Below are 19,003 nucleotides of genomic sequence, written 5' to 3' on the forward strand. Positions count from 1 at the left end.
CAGCTTTAATCACAGTAGAATTCCTGTTCTAAACATTAAAATGGTTCCTCACCACTTATTATGTCATGCTCAGCATCTCCCAGGTGCAAGATTTCTCATTTTTTGATCAGCTCTAGTGTTTGAGCCTTTCAAAGTACAAATGAAAAGTATTTAAGTCTCTTTCGTGGTTTTATTCGTGCCTGTATTTCTTTTTCCTCTGCTACTGTATGCATTTTCCACGTGTGAGGCATTGTCAGAGAACCAAAGATGAAGTTTTGCTCACAAGTGTGTTTGTGTGTGTGTACAACACCATTAAACACAGCTGAGGATGGCTAAGGCAGGCTTCAGAAAGTGCTTACAGGACAAAGTGGTGAGGGAACCAAGGACTGTGACTCGGACAGCGGGGAACAGAGGCCTCGAACGAGAGCAGGGTGTTCAACAGTTGAGAGGGGGAGGGAGGAACAGACAGAAAAGGCATTTCAGGAAAGACAACACCGTGAAGAAAGCAAAGAGACAGGGGTCTCGATGCTGGTGTGTACAAGCCCAGGCCAGCACACAGGAGGCACAACACGAGTGCTGGGGAAGTGAGTCCTGCCAGGCCCCACCTATGCTCATGAGAGACAACCTTTCAGAAAGCTCTTGGTACTATTTTAAACATACAGGCTTTCAAAATACTTTTAAAATTAACTGGAAATTGGTTTCAAAAACGGGAGGGGGGATAGGATTGGGAAAAGAAATACAACTTCAGATTAAAACAAGAAAGCTCAGCACTTTTACTTTGAAGCCCACATGTTCCTTGTGACGTGACGTCCTTGAACAGATCAACGCTTTGTAGGCACACATGCGGCTTATTCAAGTGCTGTGAGGGCACAGGCTGCCACCGCTCCGGGAGCACTGGTCATCACATGCACTGCTCTGAGCGTGTCACCTGCACTAACTCACTGAATGCACACAGCACCCCTTTAAAGGAGGCCCTGCTTTTGTCTCTACTCTGGGAGAGAGAACAAGGCTCAGCAAAGTCAAAACGACCCGCTCCAGTGAAGCTGAGGTCTGAAGCTGTGTGGTTTGGCTCCTAAGTCCTTGTGTTTAAGCCCTGGACTGCTCCTACTGATGCAGGGCCTTCTCAGGAGAAGCCTAAGGGCTGAGGGCATTAGTTCCTGACGACAGGTGACAGGAGGAGGCAGGTTCCTTACGCTCTTGTTAGAAATATCTACCAAGGATCGAAACCATCCTGCTTTATTTTACACTTTGAATGAAAGGATATCTTCCCCTACTTTCCATTCATATGTACCCTTTATCTGAATTCCTTTCAATGAAGGCCTTAATTGACCCAAGTCTGCTGCTGATAAAGGCCCAGTACATTATTCCATTGAAATGGCCTTATTTGCACTTCAATTCAACTTACTTTTGTCCAAAAACAAGGCCATCTGCTTCTCTAGACCCTCAGGACCCCCTCTTGTGGATTCATCCTCATATTTTAATGGGATTGGGGTGTTGGGGTCAGCGGCAGGGAGGTCACTTTCTTTTTTGATGCTGCTGTCCACAGACTTTAAACCCTTTAAAAAAAGGAGAAATGTTTACTATACATGTCACTGAACATCAACTAGAAATGAAATATAATGCAGTATCTGGACAACCAGATACACTTAGGAGAATTTATATTTTGAAAACAAACTTTAAAAACTACACTTGGCCTGAAAGTTAGGAAAAACTAATTTTCAACTCATGCTTTAAGGGGGAAAAAAATCACAGTAGAATATCACTCAGAATAACATTTAGCTGATTCATTTTGCTGTACAGCAGAAACCAGCACACTGTTGTATAGCAACTATACTCCCAATAAAAATCTATTTAAAAGAAAGATTAACATTTAGACACCAATAAACAAGTGCCACCTGCGTATCAAGTACAAGCTTTACTGAAACAGTAAAGTCTAAACTGAAACTTACCTCCAGAACATAGCTCAGGACAAGTCTACAGCGTTCTTCTGTGTCATGACAAACTGGAAACGCACAACTGGGCTTCAGAAACAAACGTTAAAAATTATTAACATGCTGCCAATACAACAAATTCCATCTTCCGGGAATTAATAAAATTCTGCAAATCAATAATTTTTGAACTTTTCTGTGTATTCAGCTTAGTGAGGTTAATGTTTTGTTTCAATTACACATTAATCTTGTTTTAATTGCAGAGTAAATGGATAATAGCATCAACAAAAATCTTGTTTAAAAAGATCTTCCAGTATATGTTGCTTTAAGTACTTAAAATTAAAAAAATAATTCTATTACAACAAAAAAAGCTAGCAAGAAATGTTTTAAATAAATCTATACCTAATCTGATGGGTCAGCTCACTCCCAATGAGCACTAGTACTTGGTAACACACAGTTCACAGTATCATCACTTTAGCAATAAGTTAACCAGTATTGCCCACACTCTCATGTATAATGTATACACTTAATTAGGAGCAGAGCCAGTTAATAACCTCCGCCTACTAAATGATATGATGTGTAAGCAGTTCTGCGAGGCACTCCACTTGGTGAATCTTACAGGCTGGAATTACCGCTCTCATTATACAGAGAAGTAAACACAGATGTTAGGTGCTGTGTTCAAGCTCACAGTGAGTGAGTGCTGAGGCCGGAGCTCTGGAGCCACACTGTCTGTACTTCAGAAAGTACTGAGATACGGCAAAGCTAACACAAAAGACATGTATATATGAATACTATTTCTGAGTGCTTTCGATATTGACAGAAAGTGCTCTGTTAAAAAAAATCTGTGAACACACCACTCACCAAATGTAACTGCATTCTGTTGACGAAGCAGTTTCCCAAATAAGGTACCTTTTACAACCAATGATTTTGTTTACAGTAAGAAACTTTTTTTTACTGTACTGGGAGTTGCTCAAGCTGCCAAGTGCACGAAAAGTCAGATGGACAAGTTAATGACTTTTTCCTGTGGTCATTTAGTCAAATATTTACTGAACACCAATTATGTGTTGTGGGCTTCCTAGGTGGTGCAATAGTGGTGAATCTGCCTGCCGATGCAGGAGATGCAGGTTTGATCCCTGGGTCAGGAAGATCCTCTGGAGGAAGAAATGGCAACCCACTCCAATATTCTTGCCTGAAAAATCCCATGGACAGAGGGGTCGCGGTCCATGGGGTTGCAAAGAGTCAGACATGACTGAGCAACTGAGCACATGTGCACATTATGGGTTGTAGCCATGGAGATATAGGACAGCCCATACCTCCAGGGAGCCTACATTTCAGTGATGGGACACAGACACGAGAATTCCAGGTACAGATTACCAGCCCCATGAAGGAGAAAAAAACAGAGCATGTTTTATCTGGAGCAGTCAGGGAAGGTCTCCTAGAGGAGGTGTCATTTCAATCAACTTAGAAAAAGTTAGTCACAAGAAGGTCTGGGGAAAGGGTAAGTTCCAAGCACAAACAATAGCAGATGCACAGGCCCTCAGATGGGCATGATTCTGAATATGAGAGACAGAGAAAAAGGCAGTGGGGCTAAGGTAAACGAGAGGAGAAAAGAAGAGGAGGTCAGAAGGACAGGCAATGTTTTGGAATCACAGAGAGATCCTCTTAAAACCTATTTGGATATAAAATTTCCATCTGAAAGTTAACATCAGGGCTTAAAGTAACAGATTATCTATAAATACGACTGGAAAGTAGTAATAATTTAGAAAAATGAAACACTGTCTAGAAAAAGATGGATGGTATGACAGTCAACGCGATCAACACCAACAGAAACCTAACGGGCAGGAAGCTGTTAGGGTCCACTGGGCCGTGACCAGTCAGGGACATGTCCAATCCAGCTGACATGGCCAGTCACTGAAAGGCACCGCCCTATAGCACAGGGACAAGGTGCCAGGTCTCTCCACATATGGATCAACAAGCCGCCCATCCGCTCTGATTCTACGTTCACCAAGCAACATATACTGTCTCCCAGCAACACAGCAATTGGGAAGGGGTACCCTGGTGAGGAGAGACGGCTGCACACTGGTCACCAGAAAGAAAAATCTCCCACATGAAAATTAACATACTGATGTGTCATTTACACATCTGCCCACCATCAGTTTGCATGCGGGTCAGTGACCCTGGGACAATTATAAAACTGATTTTCGGATTTCATAGAGCTAATGATTATTAGACCCTATACCATGAAGGATTAGTTGAAGTAACGTCATCTTTTGAGAGGCTAACTGTACTCAATTAATTCCATTGATGAAATTTTAATACAAATGTCAACATGCTTACTCTGATTTGATGAATGGATTTGTATTTTTCTGGAACGGACAACTCTCCAACAGACTTAATTATAGCTACTGCTTTGTTATCATCTGATGGGTCAGAACTGGTGCTGTAGGATCCATTTTCATCACTGTCTGGCATCTCCTCCTCCTCTTCACTGTAACTTTCATCAGAATTCTCATTTAATGGAGATTCTGAACTTTCTTCTTTTTTAGGTTCATCCAATTGAAAAAGTTCTGAAAGCATGTAATTGGCTGAAGCAATAATCTTACAAAAAGAAAAAAATATATTAGCGACTCACCAAAATTGAGCATTCTAAAATGAAATGAACTTTACTACTGTACGAACAAATTTGAGGAGATCTGCAGACAGGCATACATACAGAAACGTTCCTGATTCTCAGCACCAATGCTCTGAATGTACTGCAAAATCCTCATGGGTTGACATGTTTGTTTCCTGAAACTATCCATTCCCAGCCTTCTCTCTTAAGAAAAAATTGCAACCGTATTTCACTGAAGACAAGTTTTCACGTGTAAAGTGTCACAACTAAAATATTAGTAAGCTATCACTCCGTATCAACCAAGAAACTGGAATTTACTCTACAATTTACAGTTCTGGGGGAAAAACCTCCATGAGCTTAATGAGCAAAAAGTCCAGAAATTTCTGGTTTCCCTTAAAATTAGCATTTACATATCACCATTATTCTACTCTATTATTTAAGTAATTCTTTATCACAGACATACAATAGCCTTAACACTGTTTTCTAACTTACTAACACCACCTTAATCTGCAACTAGATATTTAAGCCAAAAATCATTCTGCCACTTTTCTTTGAAACCAGTTCTCTCGGTTTGGTCTCCAGGAAAATCTTTATCTCCAAATTGAATATGGCTACAATTAAAATTAACTTGAATCTTTAAAAACATCATAATACTACAGATCTTTTCTGACTTAAACAGGATACAACAATTAGCCTTACACTGAGACATACAATTATCAAATTCAGACCACTGTGGTTTGTAATAAGGGTGATGTAAAACCATGGACGTAAGACTGAGGTTTTTTAAGAGATGCTTTTATATACTGAGGTACAGAATGTGGACCTTATTTATACTGACATTCATGTAAATGGGTCTTTCAAGACAGACTATAAAATAGTTTTCCACCTTCTAACAATGAAAATACAAAGGAAAAATGGCACTACTTTGTTAAAATTATGTGAGTTCTAAATTTATAGAACAAAATCTGGTGAAATCAATTTTAATATATTTGATTCAATAAACACAAAATATTTCAATATGTAACGTGTACACATGTGCATACACATAGACTCTTCAAAATTCAGTGTGTGTTTTCCATTTAAAGCACATCTCAGTTCAGATTAGGCACAACATGTGGTAACTGGTTAGCAAACCAGATCGGGCAGTTACAGACTATGTATTAACTGGCTTTAATGTCTGGGCAACCATTCTCTATCAGAATGCCATAATTCTTTTAGAGGGCATATATTAATCTTACTTGAGGATGTCTGCTTTTGTCCAGCAATTTAACACAATTCAGAAGCAGGGTTCGAACTGTCCCGTAGTGTTTCTTATTCTGATTCTTCTTCATCATCATGTTGCAAGCAACCCTAAAAGGAGTTTATATCAACTTTACTGCCCATTCATCATTTCCGCAAGACTCAAGTCTAGGCATGCTCTTCCTTCCTTCCAGCAGAATAAGGGCCATAAGAAACAACAAAACATTGCATTTTACACCCCTGCTCTTTTCCCTCTCCCTTTATTTTGCAACAGTATATAGATGTATATACATACACATTTTTTAAACTATGAAAATCTAAAAGGTATTTAAAACCTTGGCATAGATAGTGAGGCCATACACTTAAAACTTTTAAATAAGGCTACTTCTTCATCTTAACTTCTTAAAGCACTCACTTATATAAAAGAATAGCCACTGGCATTGTGAATGGATTTTGGTATTTATCTTCAGTTTCTTCACAAAGAGTAGTGAGATCATAGAGCTTCACTATATCACTGCCACTTGCTGGGAAGAAAACAAAACAAAAAACCAAATAAACCTCATTTTACAGTTGCCACTCAAATCAATAATTACTCAAACATTAGCTTACCTTTAAATAGCCAATAGGTATGTCCTTCCTTGGTACAATTAGATTTCAAAAATGATAAAATATTTTGTGCAATGTCTTTTATGACTTTAGTAGAAAAATTAGAGTTTTCCAAATTGGGAATTTCTTCTGTCTTTATCATTTCATACTTCTATAAAACAGAAAAGACAGTTTGAGAAAACCTGCATAGCAACATTTCTTTCATTAAAGAGAGACCAAATATATAAACCCTGCAATTAGAGACCTACGCAGCATGAGAGTTTAAGGCACTGGTTTTTGCTCTTTTTTCTGCTCTGATACTCTGAAGGAATCTGACCCGTCCTTGCCAGCAATGTGGTGGTTTACCACAGGAATAATTCTTAAGTGAGAGTCATAACCAGACTTTGAACCACAGACTTAGGCACATCTCATTTCTGTCCCAGCCACAGAATAAGTTGCACTGTACACTTTCTTCCATTCTACCCTCATGGTTTTCAACTGGGAAGGTGATAAATCAAGGTAGACTAAACCCAGTAAGCTTTCTTAAAATACGTGATTTTTGGCTTTTTCTTTCCTCAGACACCAGAGTCACCTAGGCAGTATCTCCAGTGCACACTACTTTCCCCTTGAGCTTTGGACCATTCCTTTAAAGAAATGGAGCACCAGGGGGTGGGGAGGGGTGGAGTGAGTGTGTGTGGAGGAAGCAGGAAAGAGTAAAGGCTGCAAGGCTATTACCATCACAATCTCTAAAGTGCCTCATTTTTTTTTTTTTTTTCCCTAGCCTGTCTTCTGCTCACACTTCCCTAAATGCCTCTGAGCATATTTTCTGAAGTACTCTAAGACTAGAAACTGCAATCCAATCGGAAAACAGACCAGGTCAAAACAGAAGCGATCACGCCCTTCTCTGATCATCCAGACTCTCACGTGTACACTTCTAACCCTTCACCCACCGTTCCCTATTTTCCTCTTTGCACATTCTTATTTCCCATTAGATTAAATCGTTCTGAGTAGTGACCAATCTTATTGCTTTCCAAACTCCAACATTTCTGATGGGGACAAAGTCCCTCATAAATAGAAGACGCTCTATAACAATTTGCTATATAATCTATCTACTTTATGCAGTTACTGCTGGGGCCTTTCCTCAACATTTTGCATTAAGTATTCATATCTGTATACTGAATAACAGTATACGATACTGAATAAACACCTTCACTGTTCAGACACTTGGAAGTAATTACTATGGGTGCTTGTCTTAAAATTATAGTTCTCCAGCTACAAATGTAGATTTTAGTATATTTATGACCTGCTCACAAATTACCTATAAATTAAACTCCTGTAACATCTAGAATTCTGACAGCACCAGCTCAAATGTAATAGCACTCTAATTTCAGTTTAGCCATGGTTATCTTCCTTGCCAAAATACACCTTCCTCAAGGGTGTTAAAAACTTTAGTGAGGTACTTTCTGCCCCAATCTGTAGTTGAGAGATTATTTCAAAAGTCATATTGTATCAGGCTTACCTGTACAATTCCATTTACATGGAAACACATGACAAGTTCTGGCACGTTGCATATCAAGTTGTCCAACCAATAGTCAATTCCAGTTAGCACATTAATTGGTTTGTTGTTATCCCTAAAAACACATTTCTGGTGTTATTTGATTAATGAAGATGTTCCATTACAAATCATCTGAGACTTACTTCCCGCATTAGAATATTTTAATCTGGTCTCCCTAGTTGGGGAATACCATTTATGCTTCTCTTCTGGTGAGATATGCATATGCAGCTCATGGGGTATGTTGTACTTAACATCTTCACATAAGCTTTGCTTGGACTCCTAATGGGTGTCCACAAGAGCTTTCAGGAGCAAAAGGAGGAACAATGACACAGATGGCTGGGAGCCTCCTGCACGCTCCTCATACAACCCGAAGTGAAGACTGACCAGCACACATCACAGTGCCCAAGTCAGAATTCACAAAGGATAGACGATGTGAACGCATACAGCTGGAACATTAAAAAATGCTTACAAGTAGTTAACAGGAAGCTGGTAAACCACCTCCTTAACTAGTTAAATAAACTGTACTATACTCTCACAAGTTGTAGATTCAGATCTAAGACTCAGTCAGTACAGCAGGTCTCTGACTCCACTACCGAGGACTAGAATGAAAAGCCAGCCACAGGGTTTTCAGCACTTGCTGAAACATTCCTTCCGTACTGTGGCCATTTCAACTGGTGGAGGAAGGAGGGAAGTGAAAGAAAAAAAAAAAAACTAGAAAAAGGAAAGGATGCCAAAATACAAAATAGGCAGGTGAAAGCAAATTGGAACACGATTCTAAAGGAACACAAGTCTGGTTACCTGAGACGTAAGCTGACTGCTGGATATCGGCCGCCTCCAAAGATAGGCATGTTGGAGCCAACTAACATGTGTATGTCTTCAAATGTCCATAAAATATTCCGAACAAAATCATTTTTAAGACCCTTTGATTTGAAATAAAATAGAAAGATTATGTAATAAACAGGGGATCTGTAATCTCCCCCCATGATCCACAAAAAGACTAGAAGAAGAAAAAGACAAAGGAGAAAAGATAAATAAAGCCACAGAGCTAGAAGATCAGAGATGTTTAGAAAGAGATTTTTAGGATCAGGTGGATTTTTTTCCCCTATGAATTCCAATTTAGACTAGCTCTTAAATGACGAAGTAGACTAGGGATGTGGTGTCTCGACTTGGACCCCACGGAGAGCATACCTGACTGTTCTCCCCGTCATTGAATAAAGGAGTCAGGTTTTGTTCTTTAGGCGCTGAGGCCACATGCCCCACTATGTATGAGGGTTCAAGAGGCTCAGTTCCCTGTGAAAAGTGCAAGGACAGGAGTGATTCTGCTGTCGTAACTTCTTACAAATGGCCTACTGTTAAGAGTATCACCTACACATCAGGGCATACAGCTCAAACCTGCTCTTGTAAATTACAGCTGATACGAATCATTACCTCTCCTCACTGGGTGCAGACTTCAGTTCATAATTATCAGTCATTATAATAAGCTAAACACATTCAGATCTTACTCAAGTCAAGACTAAAGATTTTTTAAGCTTTCCAAGCTTTTTTCCTCTTTTTTGGGGTGAATTGGAACAGCACTGCTCTTTCAAAGCCTACTCCCATCCCTACTGGATTAAAAATTTCCTAAGAAACCTCAGCCATATTTTTGTGACACTGGTCATCAGAACAGTCCTCAGTTTCACACATTCTAATGTGTTTTTCACAGAAGTTTAGTCTCTGGGGTACTTGGTGAAAAATTCCCAGAGTCAGATCTGAAAAACACTGTTTACAAAGATTTGCTTTTGGAGAGTAACAATGCTTATTACCATAAAAGGCTCCTGAGAGGTCCTGCACTGGAAAAACCTACATACCGTCTATATAATCCATTACTCCCAAATTTATCTGATCTTGTAACACTTTTTATTCTTATTACAGTCTGTGGAATGTATTTTGGAAAACACATAGGAAGAGGAACCTTTGATGTAGTAAATGCAGTCCCCTGATTTTCCAACCATTAGGGCAGCTGCCATTAAAACCATTAAGAAACATTAAACCAAGATGAGCAAGTGTATGTGTGTGTACATGTAAGCATGTTTGTGTGTTGCTTATTCCTATTTGTGTGCTAATAAGCTTAGCACCAGGTTTCAAAGAAAGTAGATATGAAGTAAACAGTGGGGGATCTCCAGTGCTTTTGCATGTCTTCTTCACAAAGGTCCTTAAAGAATTTCACACATTTACTGTATTGTTTATCTATATAGACAAATTATCAACCTATGGATCAATTCCCAAAATTGTATTTGCCAGGTATTACTTTGGTGGGATTTATAGGTTTCTAGGTTATAATGGCAACCCACTCCAGTATTCTTGCCTGGAGAATCCCAGGGATGGCGGAGCCTGGTGGGCTGCCATCTATGGGGTCGCACAGAGTCGGACACGACTGAAGCGACTTAGCAGCAGCAGCAGCAGCAGCAGCAGGTTATAATGTTCTTAATAAAAGTTTGGCTCCAAGGCCAGAGCAGAGAACTATTTAAACTCTATTATTGCTTAACATGGGCTTCAAACTTGCCGATTTAGTCTTGGGAGCAAGAATTCATGAGATGAAGCTTAGAGATTTATATATGTCACAAAAAGCATTCTGTAAAAGATTATTTGTAGGTAGGGTAGCTCTGCTTAGGGATATGCCATTGCCCAGACAACTTGACTGCTCATAGGGCCCTTCTAAATGTGTGGAATATACAGACACAGTGGAGGACTGCTGTGAGAACGAGCCTCTGATCAGAAAGACCAGGGTTTAAACCCTAGCTTGAACTTCACCAGCTGTGTGACCACAGACAAACATCTACTTTTTATGAGCTTTATTTACTTATTTGTAAAACGATACCATCAACATAATACACATGCAGCTAAAAGGATGAAAAATACACACACCACACATGGCATAAACTATGTGGCATAAGAAGCATTAAATAGATTCCAGGTCACTTCTTCCACAGGCAAGTATACAGATTCTCAAAAGCCTCCAAAGTTTTTCAAAGTAACCTTTAAAGGACAGAATGATAAGGCTGATATATGAGAGATGGGCAGCAGGAGACTAGAATTTTCATTATGTGGTCTTTTTATAATGTGTGTGTTTTGAAGTCAAGGAATACTAAATAATCTTTTTTATAACTCCTTCAGTAAAGTATAATCACATATTGTTGCTGTTGGCCAGTCACTGAGTCATGTCTACCTCTTTGCGAGCCCATGGACTATAGCTCACCAGACTCCTCAGTCCTCCACTATCTCCCAGAGTTTGCTCAAATTCATGTCCATTGAGTCGGTGATGCTGTCTAACCATATAATCAAATACAGAAAAGTACATAAATTATACAGAATACCCTATGACTAATTAGAAAAGAAATTATCCATGTAACCACCACCCAAGTCATGACATGGGACCCTGCCCACACCCAGCACCCATGTCCCTTCTCAATTCTAATTAGTAACTTCCCCACCTCCTGGGTTATCACTATGTGGACTTGCATGCTAATTACTCCCTTACTCTTCCTTACAGATTTTCCAACTCTGGAAAAAAATTAAGTTCACTAAACAGTTCAATGAGGCATCTCTATCTGAAAACCTACTAAACTAAAATCTGGTTAAAGGTATATTGTCTCCTATGACCTTATAATTTGCGAGGATAGAAACAATCTAATAATGAACGTTCAGTGTGTGAGAGCACACAGTCAGAGGAGAAATGCAATTTATCAAGTTACCTCAAGCTTGTCGATTTTCCTAAAATAAACATGCACAATTTACATCTATGGAGTTACTTGACAGACACAATAAGGACAAAAACAAACGAACAGTAAGAAGAAACCAAGAACATAAGAGATAAAAAAGGTCATAGTCCATTTTCTCTTCCTTTCTAAAAGCTTTATAACATTAATGTAGGTTAAGTCTTAGCAACTCCACTGAGAAAATGTACAGAGCTATTTCAGGCCTAACAAATCTGACTGAAAGTTAAGGCAGAAGGCTAGTATTTAAATTACAAACAGGCCTGTGAGTCTCAATATCTGAAAGGCACTTAATATTTCCACAGTTTAAATACACCATATCTCCTTATGACTACGAGGAGATAAATCAGTATTGATAAACATATTAATAAGCTATTTTTAAATGTGGTAAAACTTTAAAAAATATCTTTGAATTATTTCTTGAAAAAAGTCTGATCTAGCCATTCATAACAACCCTTGTAAATTCCATACTGAAAAACTAAAAAAAGGAGTTTTTGTACCTGTGAAGACATAAATTGATCGAATATTTTTATTCCTATTTGTCTTTTTTATTAATAGGATAATTGGCTTTGTCTCCTTAAATGATTTTGCTGAATTAGCATCTAAGCAATGTCTAACCTGACTGGAAGCACTGGGGTCTTCAGAGACTGAAGAAGGCATTTCAAATGGGGCAGGCCACGAAGACCCGTCTGAATCATTAGCCTGATCAGAGCTGGACGACTCCTGCTGTTCTGTGGCAGACGGGACAGGCTGAGCAGCTCCATCGCCATTGATACTGGCCAGATCAGAAGCAAAAAAATACCACATTGTTACTTAAGTTAACTTTATGTAACAGCCCACCAGTTTTAAAAAACTAGATTCTATAACCAAGTATAAATCTCATTAAAAAAAGGAATACAGGACAAATGTCAACAATAATAGAAGCCAAACTTAAATTACTTTTACTGGCTTCAAATTAAGTTTTATATCAGAATTTCATTTTTCTCTTCAGATAAAAATAAACAAATAGCTAAGTACCTGTAATACAAAAATTTCGAAAGAATAGCCTTCTGATACCAGTGTTCTTTGCTTTTTTTCTTCCTCTGCCACTTCTGATCAATAAGTCTTTGATAAAACTCTTTTAACCATGTCCAATCACCAGTCTGGTAACATAAGAAATTGATAATTAGTGCCTGGGATAAGTCCCAGTATGTACAAAGCATTAAAATTATCTGGGTGTTTATAAGCTGCAAGGAAGCAGGACTGTGATGCTCAAGACCTTGCCCAGTGGCTAACACATACAGACTGAACTGAACTGTGATCTTTACAAATAGAAAAACATTCACTATAAATGTCAGTTTAAATCACTGTAACTTCTTTTCCTTTATCAAAGCATTGCAAGAATATTCTTTAAGAGTAGCCTATGGGAGTGAGTGGAAAGACCATGAACTATTTGCAATCAAGAACTATTTGTAACAACAAGGTAAATACAGAAATGCAGAGTCAGCTTTGAGAAGCTGTAGCATTATTATATTTTACAAAATAATGGTGACTTCCCTTGTAGTTCAGTTAGTAAAGAATCCACCTGCAATGCAGGAGACCCGGGTTCTATTCCTGGGTTGGGAAGATCCCCTGGAGAAGGCAGTGGCAACCCACTCCAGTATTCTTGCCTGGGAAATCCCATGGACAAAGGACCTGGCAAGTTACGGTCCATGGGGTCACAAGAGTCGGACACAACTTAGCAAATAAACCACCACCACAAAATAATGGAGGAGAATAGTCATTTACCACACACAGTTTGAGAAGCTCAGCAGCTTAAAGAGAACCAATTAATTCTAACATAACTATATATTCTGAGGAATAATTTTTTAAACATTTTTCACATTTCCTGGCAGCCATGTTTCATGACAGTCTCTTTAATACAGACATGAAAGGATTTTTCAAAAATTTAACCAGTCCCTTAAACTTCATATTTTTCATAACTTTCTTCACTTCACCCTTTTCCTTATAAGAATTCTGGCTACTGGTAACAATAAAATAAGTTTCTCTACTGTTCTCTTTTCTACCTTTTTCTTTATTAAAGCTTTTTAATCTTCAGTTAAACTTTTCATTTCTTGGTTGAAGCACTCAACCACGTTTTCACTTTGTCATTTCTTTGAAACAAAATCACATTTCTAGTGCCCATAAGTTGTTAAAACAATGCTTTTCTTGTTATTTCTCAAGAATTACCTGAGATGATCTCATAAAGAGTTCCTGGATATCTAACTCGTCTAACAAGAGAGTCCTTCCTATGCGGTGCACGGCCATGCTCACATGTGATTTGCTGTAGGGAATCTTCAGAAGCTTTTTTATGTTCTTAAAAAATACAAAAGGAAAAACAGTTTAGAAACACCTTTGCAGTATGATCTGGAATCTTTCAAATGTAACTTCACTCAGTTTTAAAGCACAATAAACCTTATTTCCTTAAGTTCATACAAACTGTACCTTAAGGAGCTACCTACAAACACATGGAAGACAGAGCTTAAAACCAGAATCACCTACACTTTACCAGTCTCCCTGTGTTAATGTAAATGACAAAGATTTTCTTTTACATGATGGAATTTCATAAAGTATATACAGGTCACACTGTTGCACTGACCCAAGCTTTTAGCATCTCAGAAAAGACTGGCCAACTAAGCATCAACAGATTTTACTTCAAGTATTGTACCTAATTCTCAGCCAGCAACATTACATAACCCAACACTTAACTGCTATCATCAAAACTGCTATCGTTAAAATACAATCATCAATACCACTGCCAGTATTTTGCGAGTTGCTCCCTCCTCTTTGAGGAATGATGCAGCGAACAGTGTTACTTTAATAAAAAAGGTGTTCAATAATCAGATAGTTGTAGCTTATTTCATCAATAATTTTTCCAGACCGCAGAACAGAGCAGGCTATAAACCCCCAGCACAAACATCCCAATTATAGTCGCAAAGAGGGCACTTACTTCAGAGTCAGAGACAACATCCACATCGTCTCCCACTGAATCAATAAAGTCGTATGCCATCCCAAAACTAACAGAGAAAACAAAGGCCACAAGAATCATGTTCATGGTAGGGCAGGTATTGTTACAACAGAATACTATATTTCAGCACTTCTTGGATACACTTTCCACATTTTCCACTCTAACATCTCTGAAAACAGTATGCCTATCACCATTACAGTTGGCTAGTTTTTCCTTCTTAGTGGTACATAAAATAACGGGGTCACTTAACAGATATAGAAAACAAGACTTGTGGTTGCCATGGGAGAGTGCAGTTGGGGAGGGATAGAATGGAGTTTAGGATTAACAGATACAAACTATTATATACAGGATGGATAAACAACAAGGTCCTACTATACAGCACAAGGGACTATACTCAATACTCTGTGATAAACCATAATGGAAAAGAATATGAAAAAGAATATATATACGTATATATACGTATAACTGAATCACTGCTGTACATCAGAAACCAACACATTATAAGCCAACCATACTTTTAAAAATTTTGTTAAATAAAAATAATGGGACAACTAAAATCAATGGCATCTTAAATTTGATACAAGACAGAAATACAATAGTAATAGAAGCAATAATAGAAAATATTTAGAATAAAAACAATTACAATCATTTTTATTTTTGTAGTCATGAAATCTAAAAAAATATGCAATAGAAAACAGTCAGTTTGAGTTACTCTTTTTAGATGGGGAGACAAGAAAAACAACAACAGAAACATTTATAAGGATTTTAGTCTCTGGGATCATGTTCCCAGTGATATACACTTGTACTGTTTTAAAAAATGTATGAGAAAAAAATGCACACAACACCAATTCAACCAGAAGGAGAAAAAATAGCTCACTGGGCACCAAACTTGTGCCAGGTACCACGTGAGGCACACTCTAATCTGCAAGTATGAAAAGCAGCTGCTGTCACCGTTTTTCAGTGAGGAGGTGGCAGAGTCAGAATACTTATTTAGGACTGCCTCATTTCAAAGTATGCTGATGATTTACCATGTGGGCTAGGCAAGCTCTTAACCTTTCCAAGCCTCACTTTTCTGCAGGAAAATTAACAGCACCAAATTCAAAAGGCTGTTGACAGAATGAGACAGGATAAGCACATAAAGTACTCGGCAGTGTCTGTACACTGTCAGTATAATTATCAGCCAAATCACTTTATAACATTTAATTCTGCTTTATTAAGCCACTTTTCTAAAAGAAGACATGCAAAAAATTAAAAAAATTAAAAAAAAATAAAAGAAGACATGCGAACTATTTGCAATTTTTTTGCTAGTATAAATAATGGCACGGACAAGCAACATTTTGCAAACATAACTTTCACCTCCTGAGGCACTAGGATAATTTCCAAATCACTGGCCCGTAAAGTATTAATATATTTATGGCTCTTGCTGTATGTTATGTGGAAATACTTTACGTTCAGTCACTGAGAGGGAAAAAGGGAACCCCCCACATTAAAAGGTCAACAAGAATATGGACATCAGTACATTCTTCTGTGTAAGACTCAGGCCTCTCTCTCAACCTTAAATACCACCAGCAGAATTTCCAGCAAGTGTCAAAGTCAAGGGTATGTATCACTAAACATGCTGTGCTTTTACATCACTATTGTTTCAGACCAGACAATACACCACCATTTAATGAAAAATTCCACAGGACAGGTTAGGCAGTTTTAAGGACTTTCCCCCCGAGACTCCATATTCACATAATCAAAAGGTATGAAAATTGGCTAAAATGAAAATAGCTAATTAAATTTTAGTGGTCAAAATTCATCTTTGTTAATAACATAATGCAGACTTGAAAGAAGCATATGCAATCGATATCTTCATATTTTAACAGAATCCTATTATTGTGAAAAAGCACAATGAAAGTTAAATATAATCTTTTTCTAAAGTGAAGTCTTGGCATGTTGATGAGCGTTACAAATTAAACTGAAAAGCAAGTCTTAAGAGTTCTAAGGTGCAGGGCTGAGGAACAGGTAAAAATGCCATTAATTAATATTTACCTGGAAAATAGCTTGCTTTTCCTACTATTGCCAAGAATGGTAGTTCCTGCCGGTCCTAGCTTGGCACTCTCTCGTAACCAGTTGGCAGGTGGGAGTTTCAAGTCTGTTTTTTCTTCGAGGCGTGCAAATGCCGTCCGAGGAGGGGCAGAAGAGTATTTCACCACAGCTCGGCTCTTCACTTCATTGCCTCCGAGAAATAAAGCTGATCCCTGATTAACATGTTAAATGAAACTTTAATGTACATTACTAGGAATTAAAAAAAAAAAATCCCATCTTAATAATAATAATAAAAAACCCCTACCACATCAGGCTTATAAGAACATATGCTACATGTTACTAGCAGCAGTTAATAAATGGGAGCATAAATTTGTACAATTTACGTAGCTCTTTTTCACATAATTTCAAAGAAAAAAGATGAGTCAAGGAGTATCATGGTTATGGTTATTAGCTAGGAAACAGGCTAATCAAACTGTCTTTTAAAACATTCATAAGGGCGGCAGCAGAAACCAGGGAGTAAACAGTACCACAGTAACTAAACGCAAAATGTAATAAAATCTCTGTTCAATATTAAACATGTATTTTAATTTCAATAGCATGCATCATTTAGGAAGTGGTTTGTGGTAAAATATCTGGGCCTTCTTCGTTTTTAAGTGTTTAGCAATAGATTGGTCAGTCTATTACACAAATACTCTGAACGTCTGACTTCATGGCAAGGCAAGTCACTGGGGGATCCGCATAGATTTCACCTGCACACCCCCAAGAAGGCTCAGGGTCTGAGTTAAGTCTTCCAACTTTCTCTCACACAGTCCCTTTCCAGCCAAGCAAACAGTCTGTGCCCTTCAAATATTAGCTCAGTCCCCATCTAGGTGAGCGCGCTCTCTGTCCCCCTCCAGCTCTGCAAGGCTGGGTCAGTTTTGTAGCCACGTGTGGTGCTGGAGAAGACTCTCGAGAGTCCCTTGGGACTGCAAGGAGATCCAACCAGTCATCCTAAAGGAGATCAGTCCTGATTATTCACTGGAAGGACTGATGCTGAAGCTGAAACTCCAATACTTTGGCCACCTGATGAGAAGAACTGACTCATTGGAAAAGACCCTGATGCTGGGAAAGATTGAAGGTGGGAGGAGAAAGGGACGACCGAGGATGAGATGGTTGGATGGCATCACCGACTCCATGGACATGAGTTTGGGTAAGCTCCGGGAGTTGCTGATGGATAGGGAGGGCTGGCGTGCTGCAGTCCCTGGGATCGCAAAGAGCCGGACACAACTGAGCGACTGAACTGAAGTGATTCCTACCTGCGCTCCTCGAGAGCAGGGATGGTGTCAAACTCAACTGTGGGCTCCCATGGACTGGGAAGCCAGGGTCTCTTTTGACACGCATGACTTGCATGGTAAATATGTGAGTCGACAGGCACACGGACTTTGTTTCCTCAGGGGGCTCGTCGGGATGATTTGCATGGTAAATACCTGAGTACCTGTCCACAGGCACACGGACTTTCTTTCCTCAGGAGGCTCGTCGGGATGACTTGCATGGTAAATACCTGAGTACCTGTCCATAGGCACACGGACTTTCTTTCCTCAGGGGTCCGTCAGGGAGGCGTGGAGAAGGCTCCACCAGCCGCCGGCCACCATGACATCCCTCCCGAGCCGAGTTGGCCCGCAGCCCTACGCGGGCGCCCTGCACGTCCCGACCCCACGGAGGACTCACCTGTGCAGAAGGTTCCTCAGACTCCCCTTGGGACAGGAGGCTGAGCCCTCCCCGAGCAGCGGCCCCGGCCGGCGGAGCCTCGGCCCCGGCCTCCTTAGAGTCCGCCATCACCTCGTTCCAGGGGAGGCTAGGCGAAGCTCGACCCGAGGAGCCGAGACGGATACCCGGGGCCCAGCGGCACCGCCGCAGACAGCGGAGCGAGCACTAGCAAGGCCCCACACTTCCGGCCTCTGACAGGAAGAACGAGCGCGGACGCGTTCAAATCTCGCGAGCTTTGTGCCAGAGGCCCGGCCCCGCCTCCCCCGGTGGCGGCACCTTCGCGGAGGCGGTAGGGGGAGGGCGAGAAGTGTAGTGCGCCTGCGCCTGTCAGAGGCTCTTCGGAAACTACGTCTCGCGGTAATCCGACTCCCAGGCTCCACCCCTTGCACGCCGGTCCTCTTTGTTGGCAAACAGTCCTTGGGACTTGGGCTCGGGATAGAGTCGGGGTCTCCCCGGTCCCTTTCTGCGTTTGGGCGGGGAAAAGCCGCCGTGGGTGTAACCGGCGGCTCCTGTTACGTAAAGCAGTGAAGCGGTAGCCTTCTTCCCTCTGCAGCTTCCAGTGCGCCCCACCCCTCGGCTTCCCGGTGGGCT

The 19,003-nt window shown here is 40.0% G+C and overlaps 1 protein-coding gene across 6 annotated transcripts in view; it reads right to left on the reverse strand.

Moving 5' to 3' along the window:
• Nucleotides 1-18,608, reverse strand: part of EDRF1 (erythroid differentiation regulatory factor 1) — a 31,870-nt gene extending 13,262 nt beyond the window's left edge. For 4 of the 6 annotated variants that reach the window (XR_014066459.1, XR_014066460.1, XM_081533217.1 and 1 more), the window contains exons 1-15: nucleotides 18,374-18,608; nucleotides 16,670-16,878; nucleotides 14,618-14,684; nucleotides 13,858-13,983; nucleotides 12,667-12,791; nucleotides 12,268-12,424; nucleotides 9,086-9,187; nucleotides 8,696-8,817; nucleotides 7,862-7,973; nucleotides 6,367-6,514; nucleotides 6,173-6,281; nucleotides 5,757-5,868; nucleotides 4,245-4,505; nucleotides 1,929-2,000; nucleotides 1,385-1,535 (exon numbers count right to left, since the gene is read on the reverse strand). Coding sequence is in view for 4 of the 6 variants with exons in the window: in XM_081533217.1 (XP_081389343.1) it covers nucleotides 1,385-1,535; nucleotides 1,929-2,000; nucleotides 4,245-4,505; nucleotides 5,757-5,868; nucleotides 6,173-6,281; nucleotides 6,367-6,514; nucleotides 7,862-7,973; nucleotides 8,696-8,817; nucleotides 9,086-9,187; nucleotides 12,268-12,424; nucleotides 12,667-12,791; nucleotides 13,858-13,983; nucleotides 14,618-14,684; nucleotides 16,670-16,878; nucleotides 18,374-18,481 (1,981 nt within the window). In the remaining 2 variants the exon portion in view is untranslated. The remainder of the gene's footprint in view (nucleotides 1-1,384; nucleotides 1,536-1,928; nucleotides 2,001-4,244; nucleotides 4,506-5,756; nucleotides 5,869-6,172; nucleotides 6,282-6,366; nucleotides 6,515-7,861; nucleotides 7,974-8,695; nucleotides 8,818-9,085; nucleotides 9,188-12,267; nucleotides 12,425-12,666; nucleotides 12,792-13,857; nucleotides 13,984-14,617; nucleotides 14,685-16,669; nucleotides 16,879-18,373) is intronic. The other 2 variants (XM_081533229.1, XM_081533220.1) reach the window with 1 other exon arrangement.
• Nucleotides 18,609-19,003: the final 395 nt, after the last annotated feature.

Source organism: Giraffa tippelskirchi, chromosome 2, assembly GCF_054371585.1.
Source record: "Giraffa tippelskirchi isolate mGirTip1 chromosome 2, T2T-mGirTip1v1.2.pri, whole genome shotgun sequence".
NCBI lineage: Eukaryota > Metazoa > Chordata > Mammalia > Artiodactyla > Giraffidae > Giraffa > Giraffa tippelskirchi.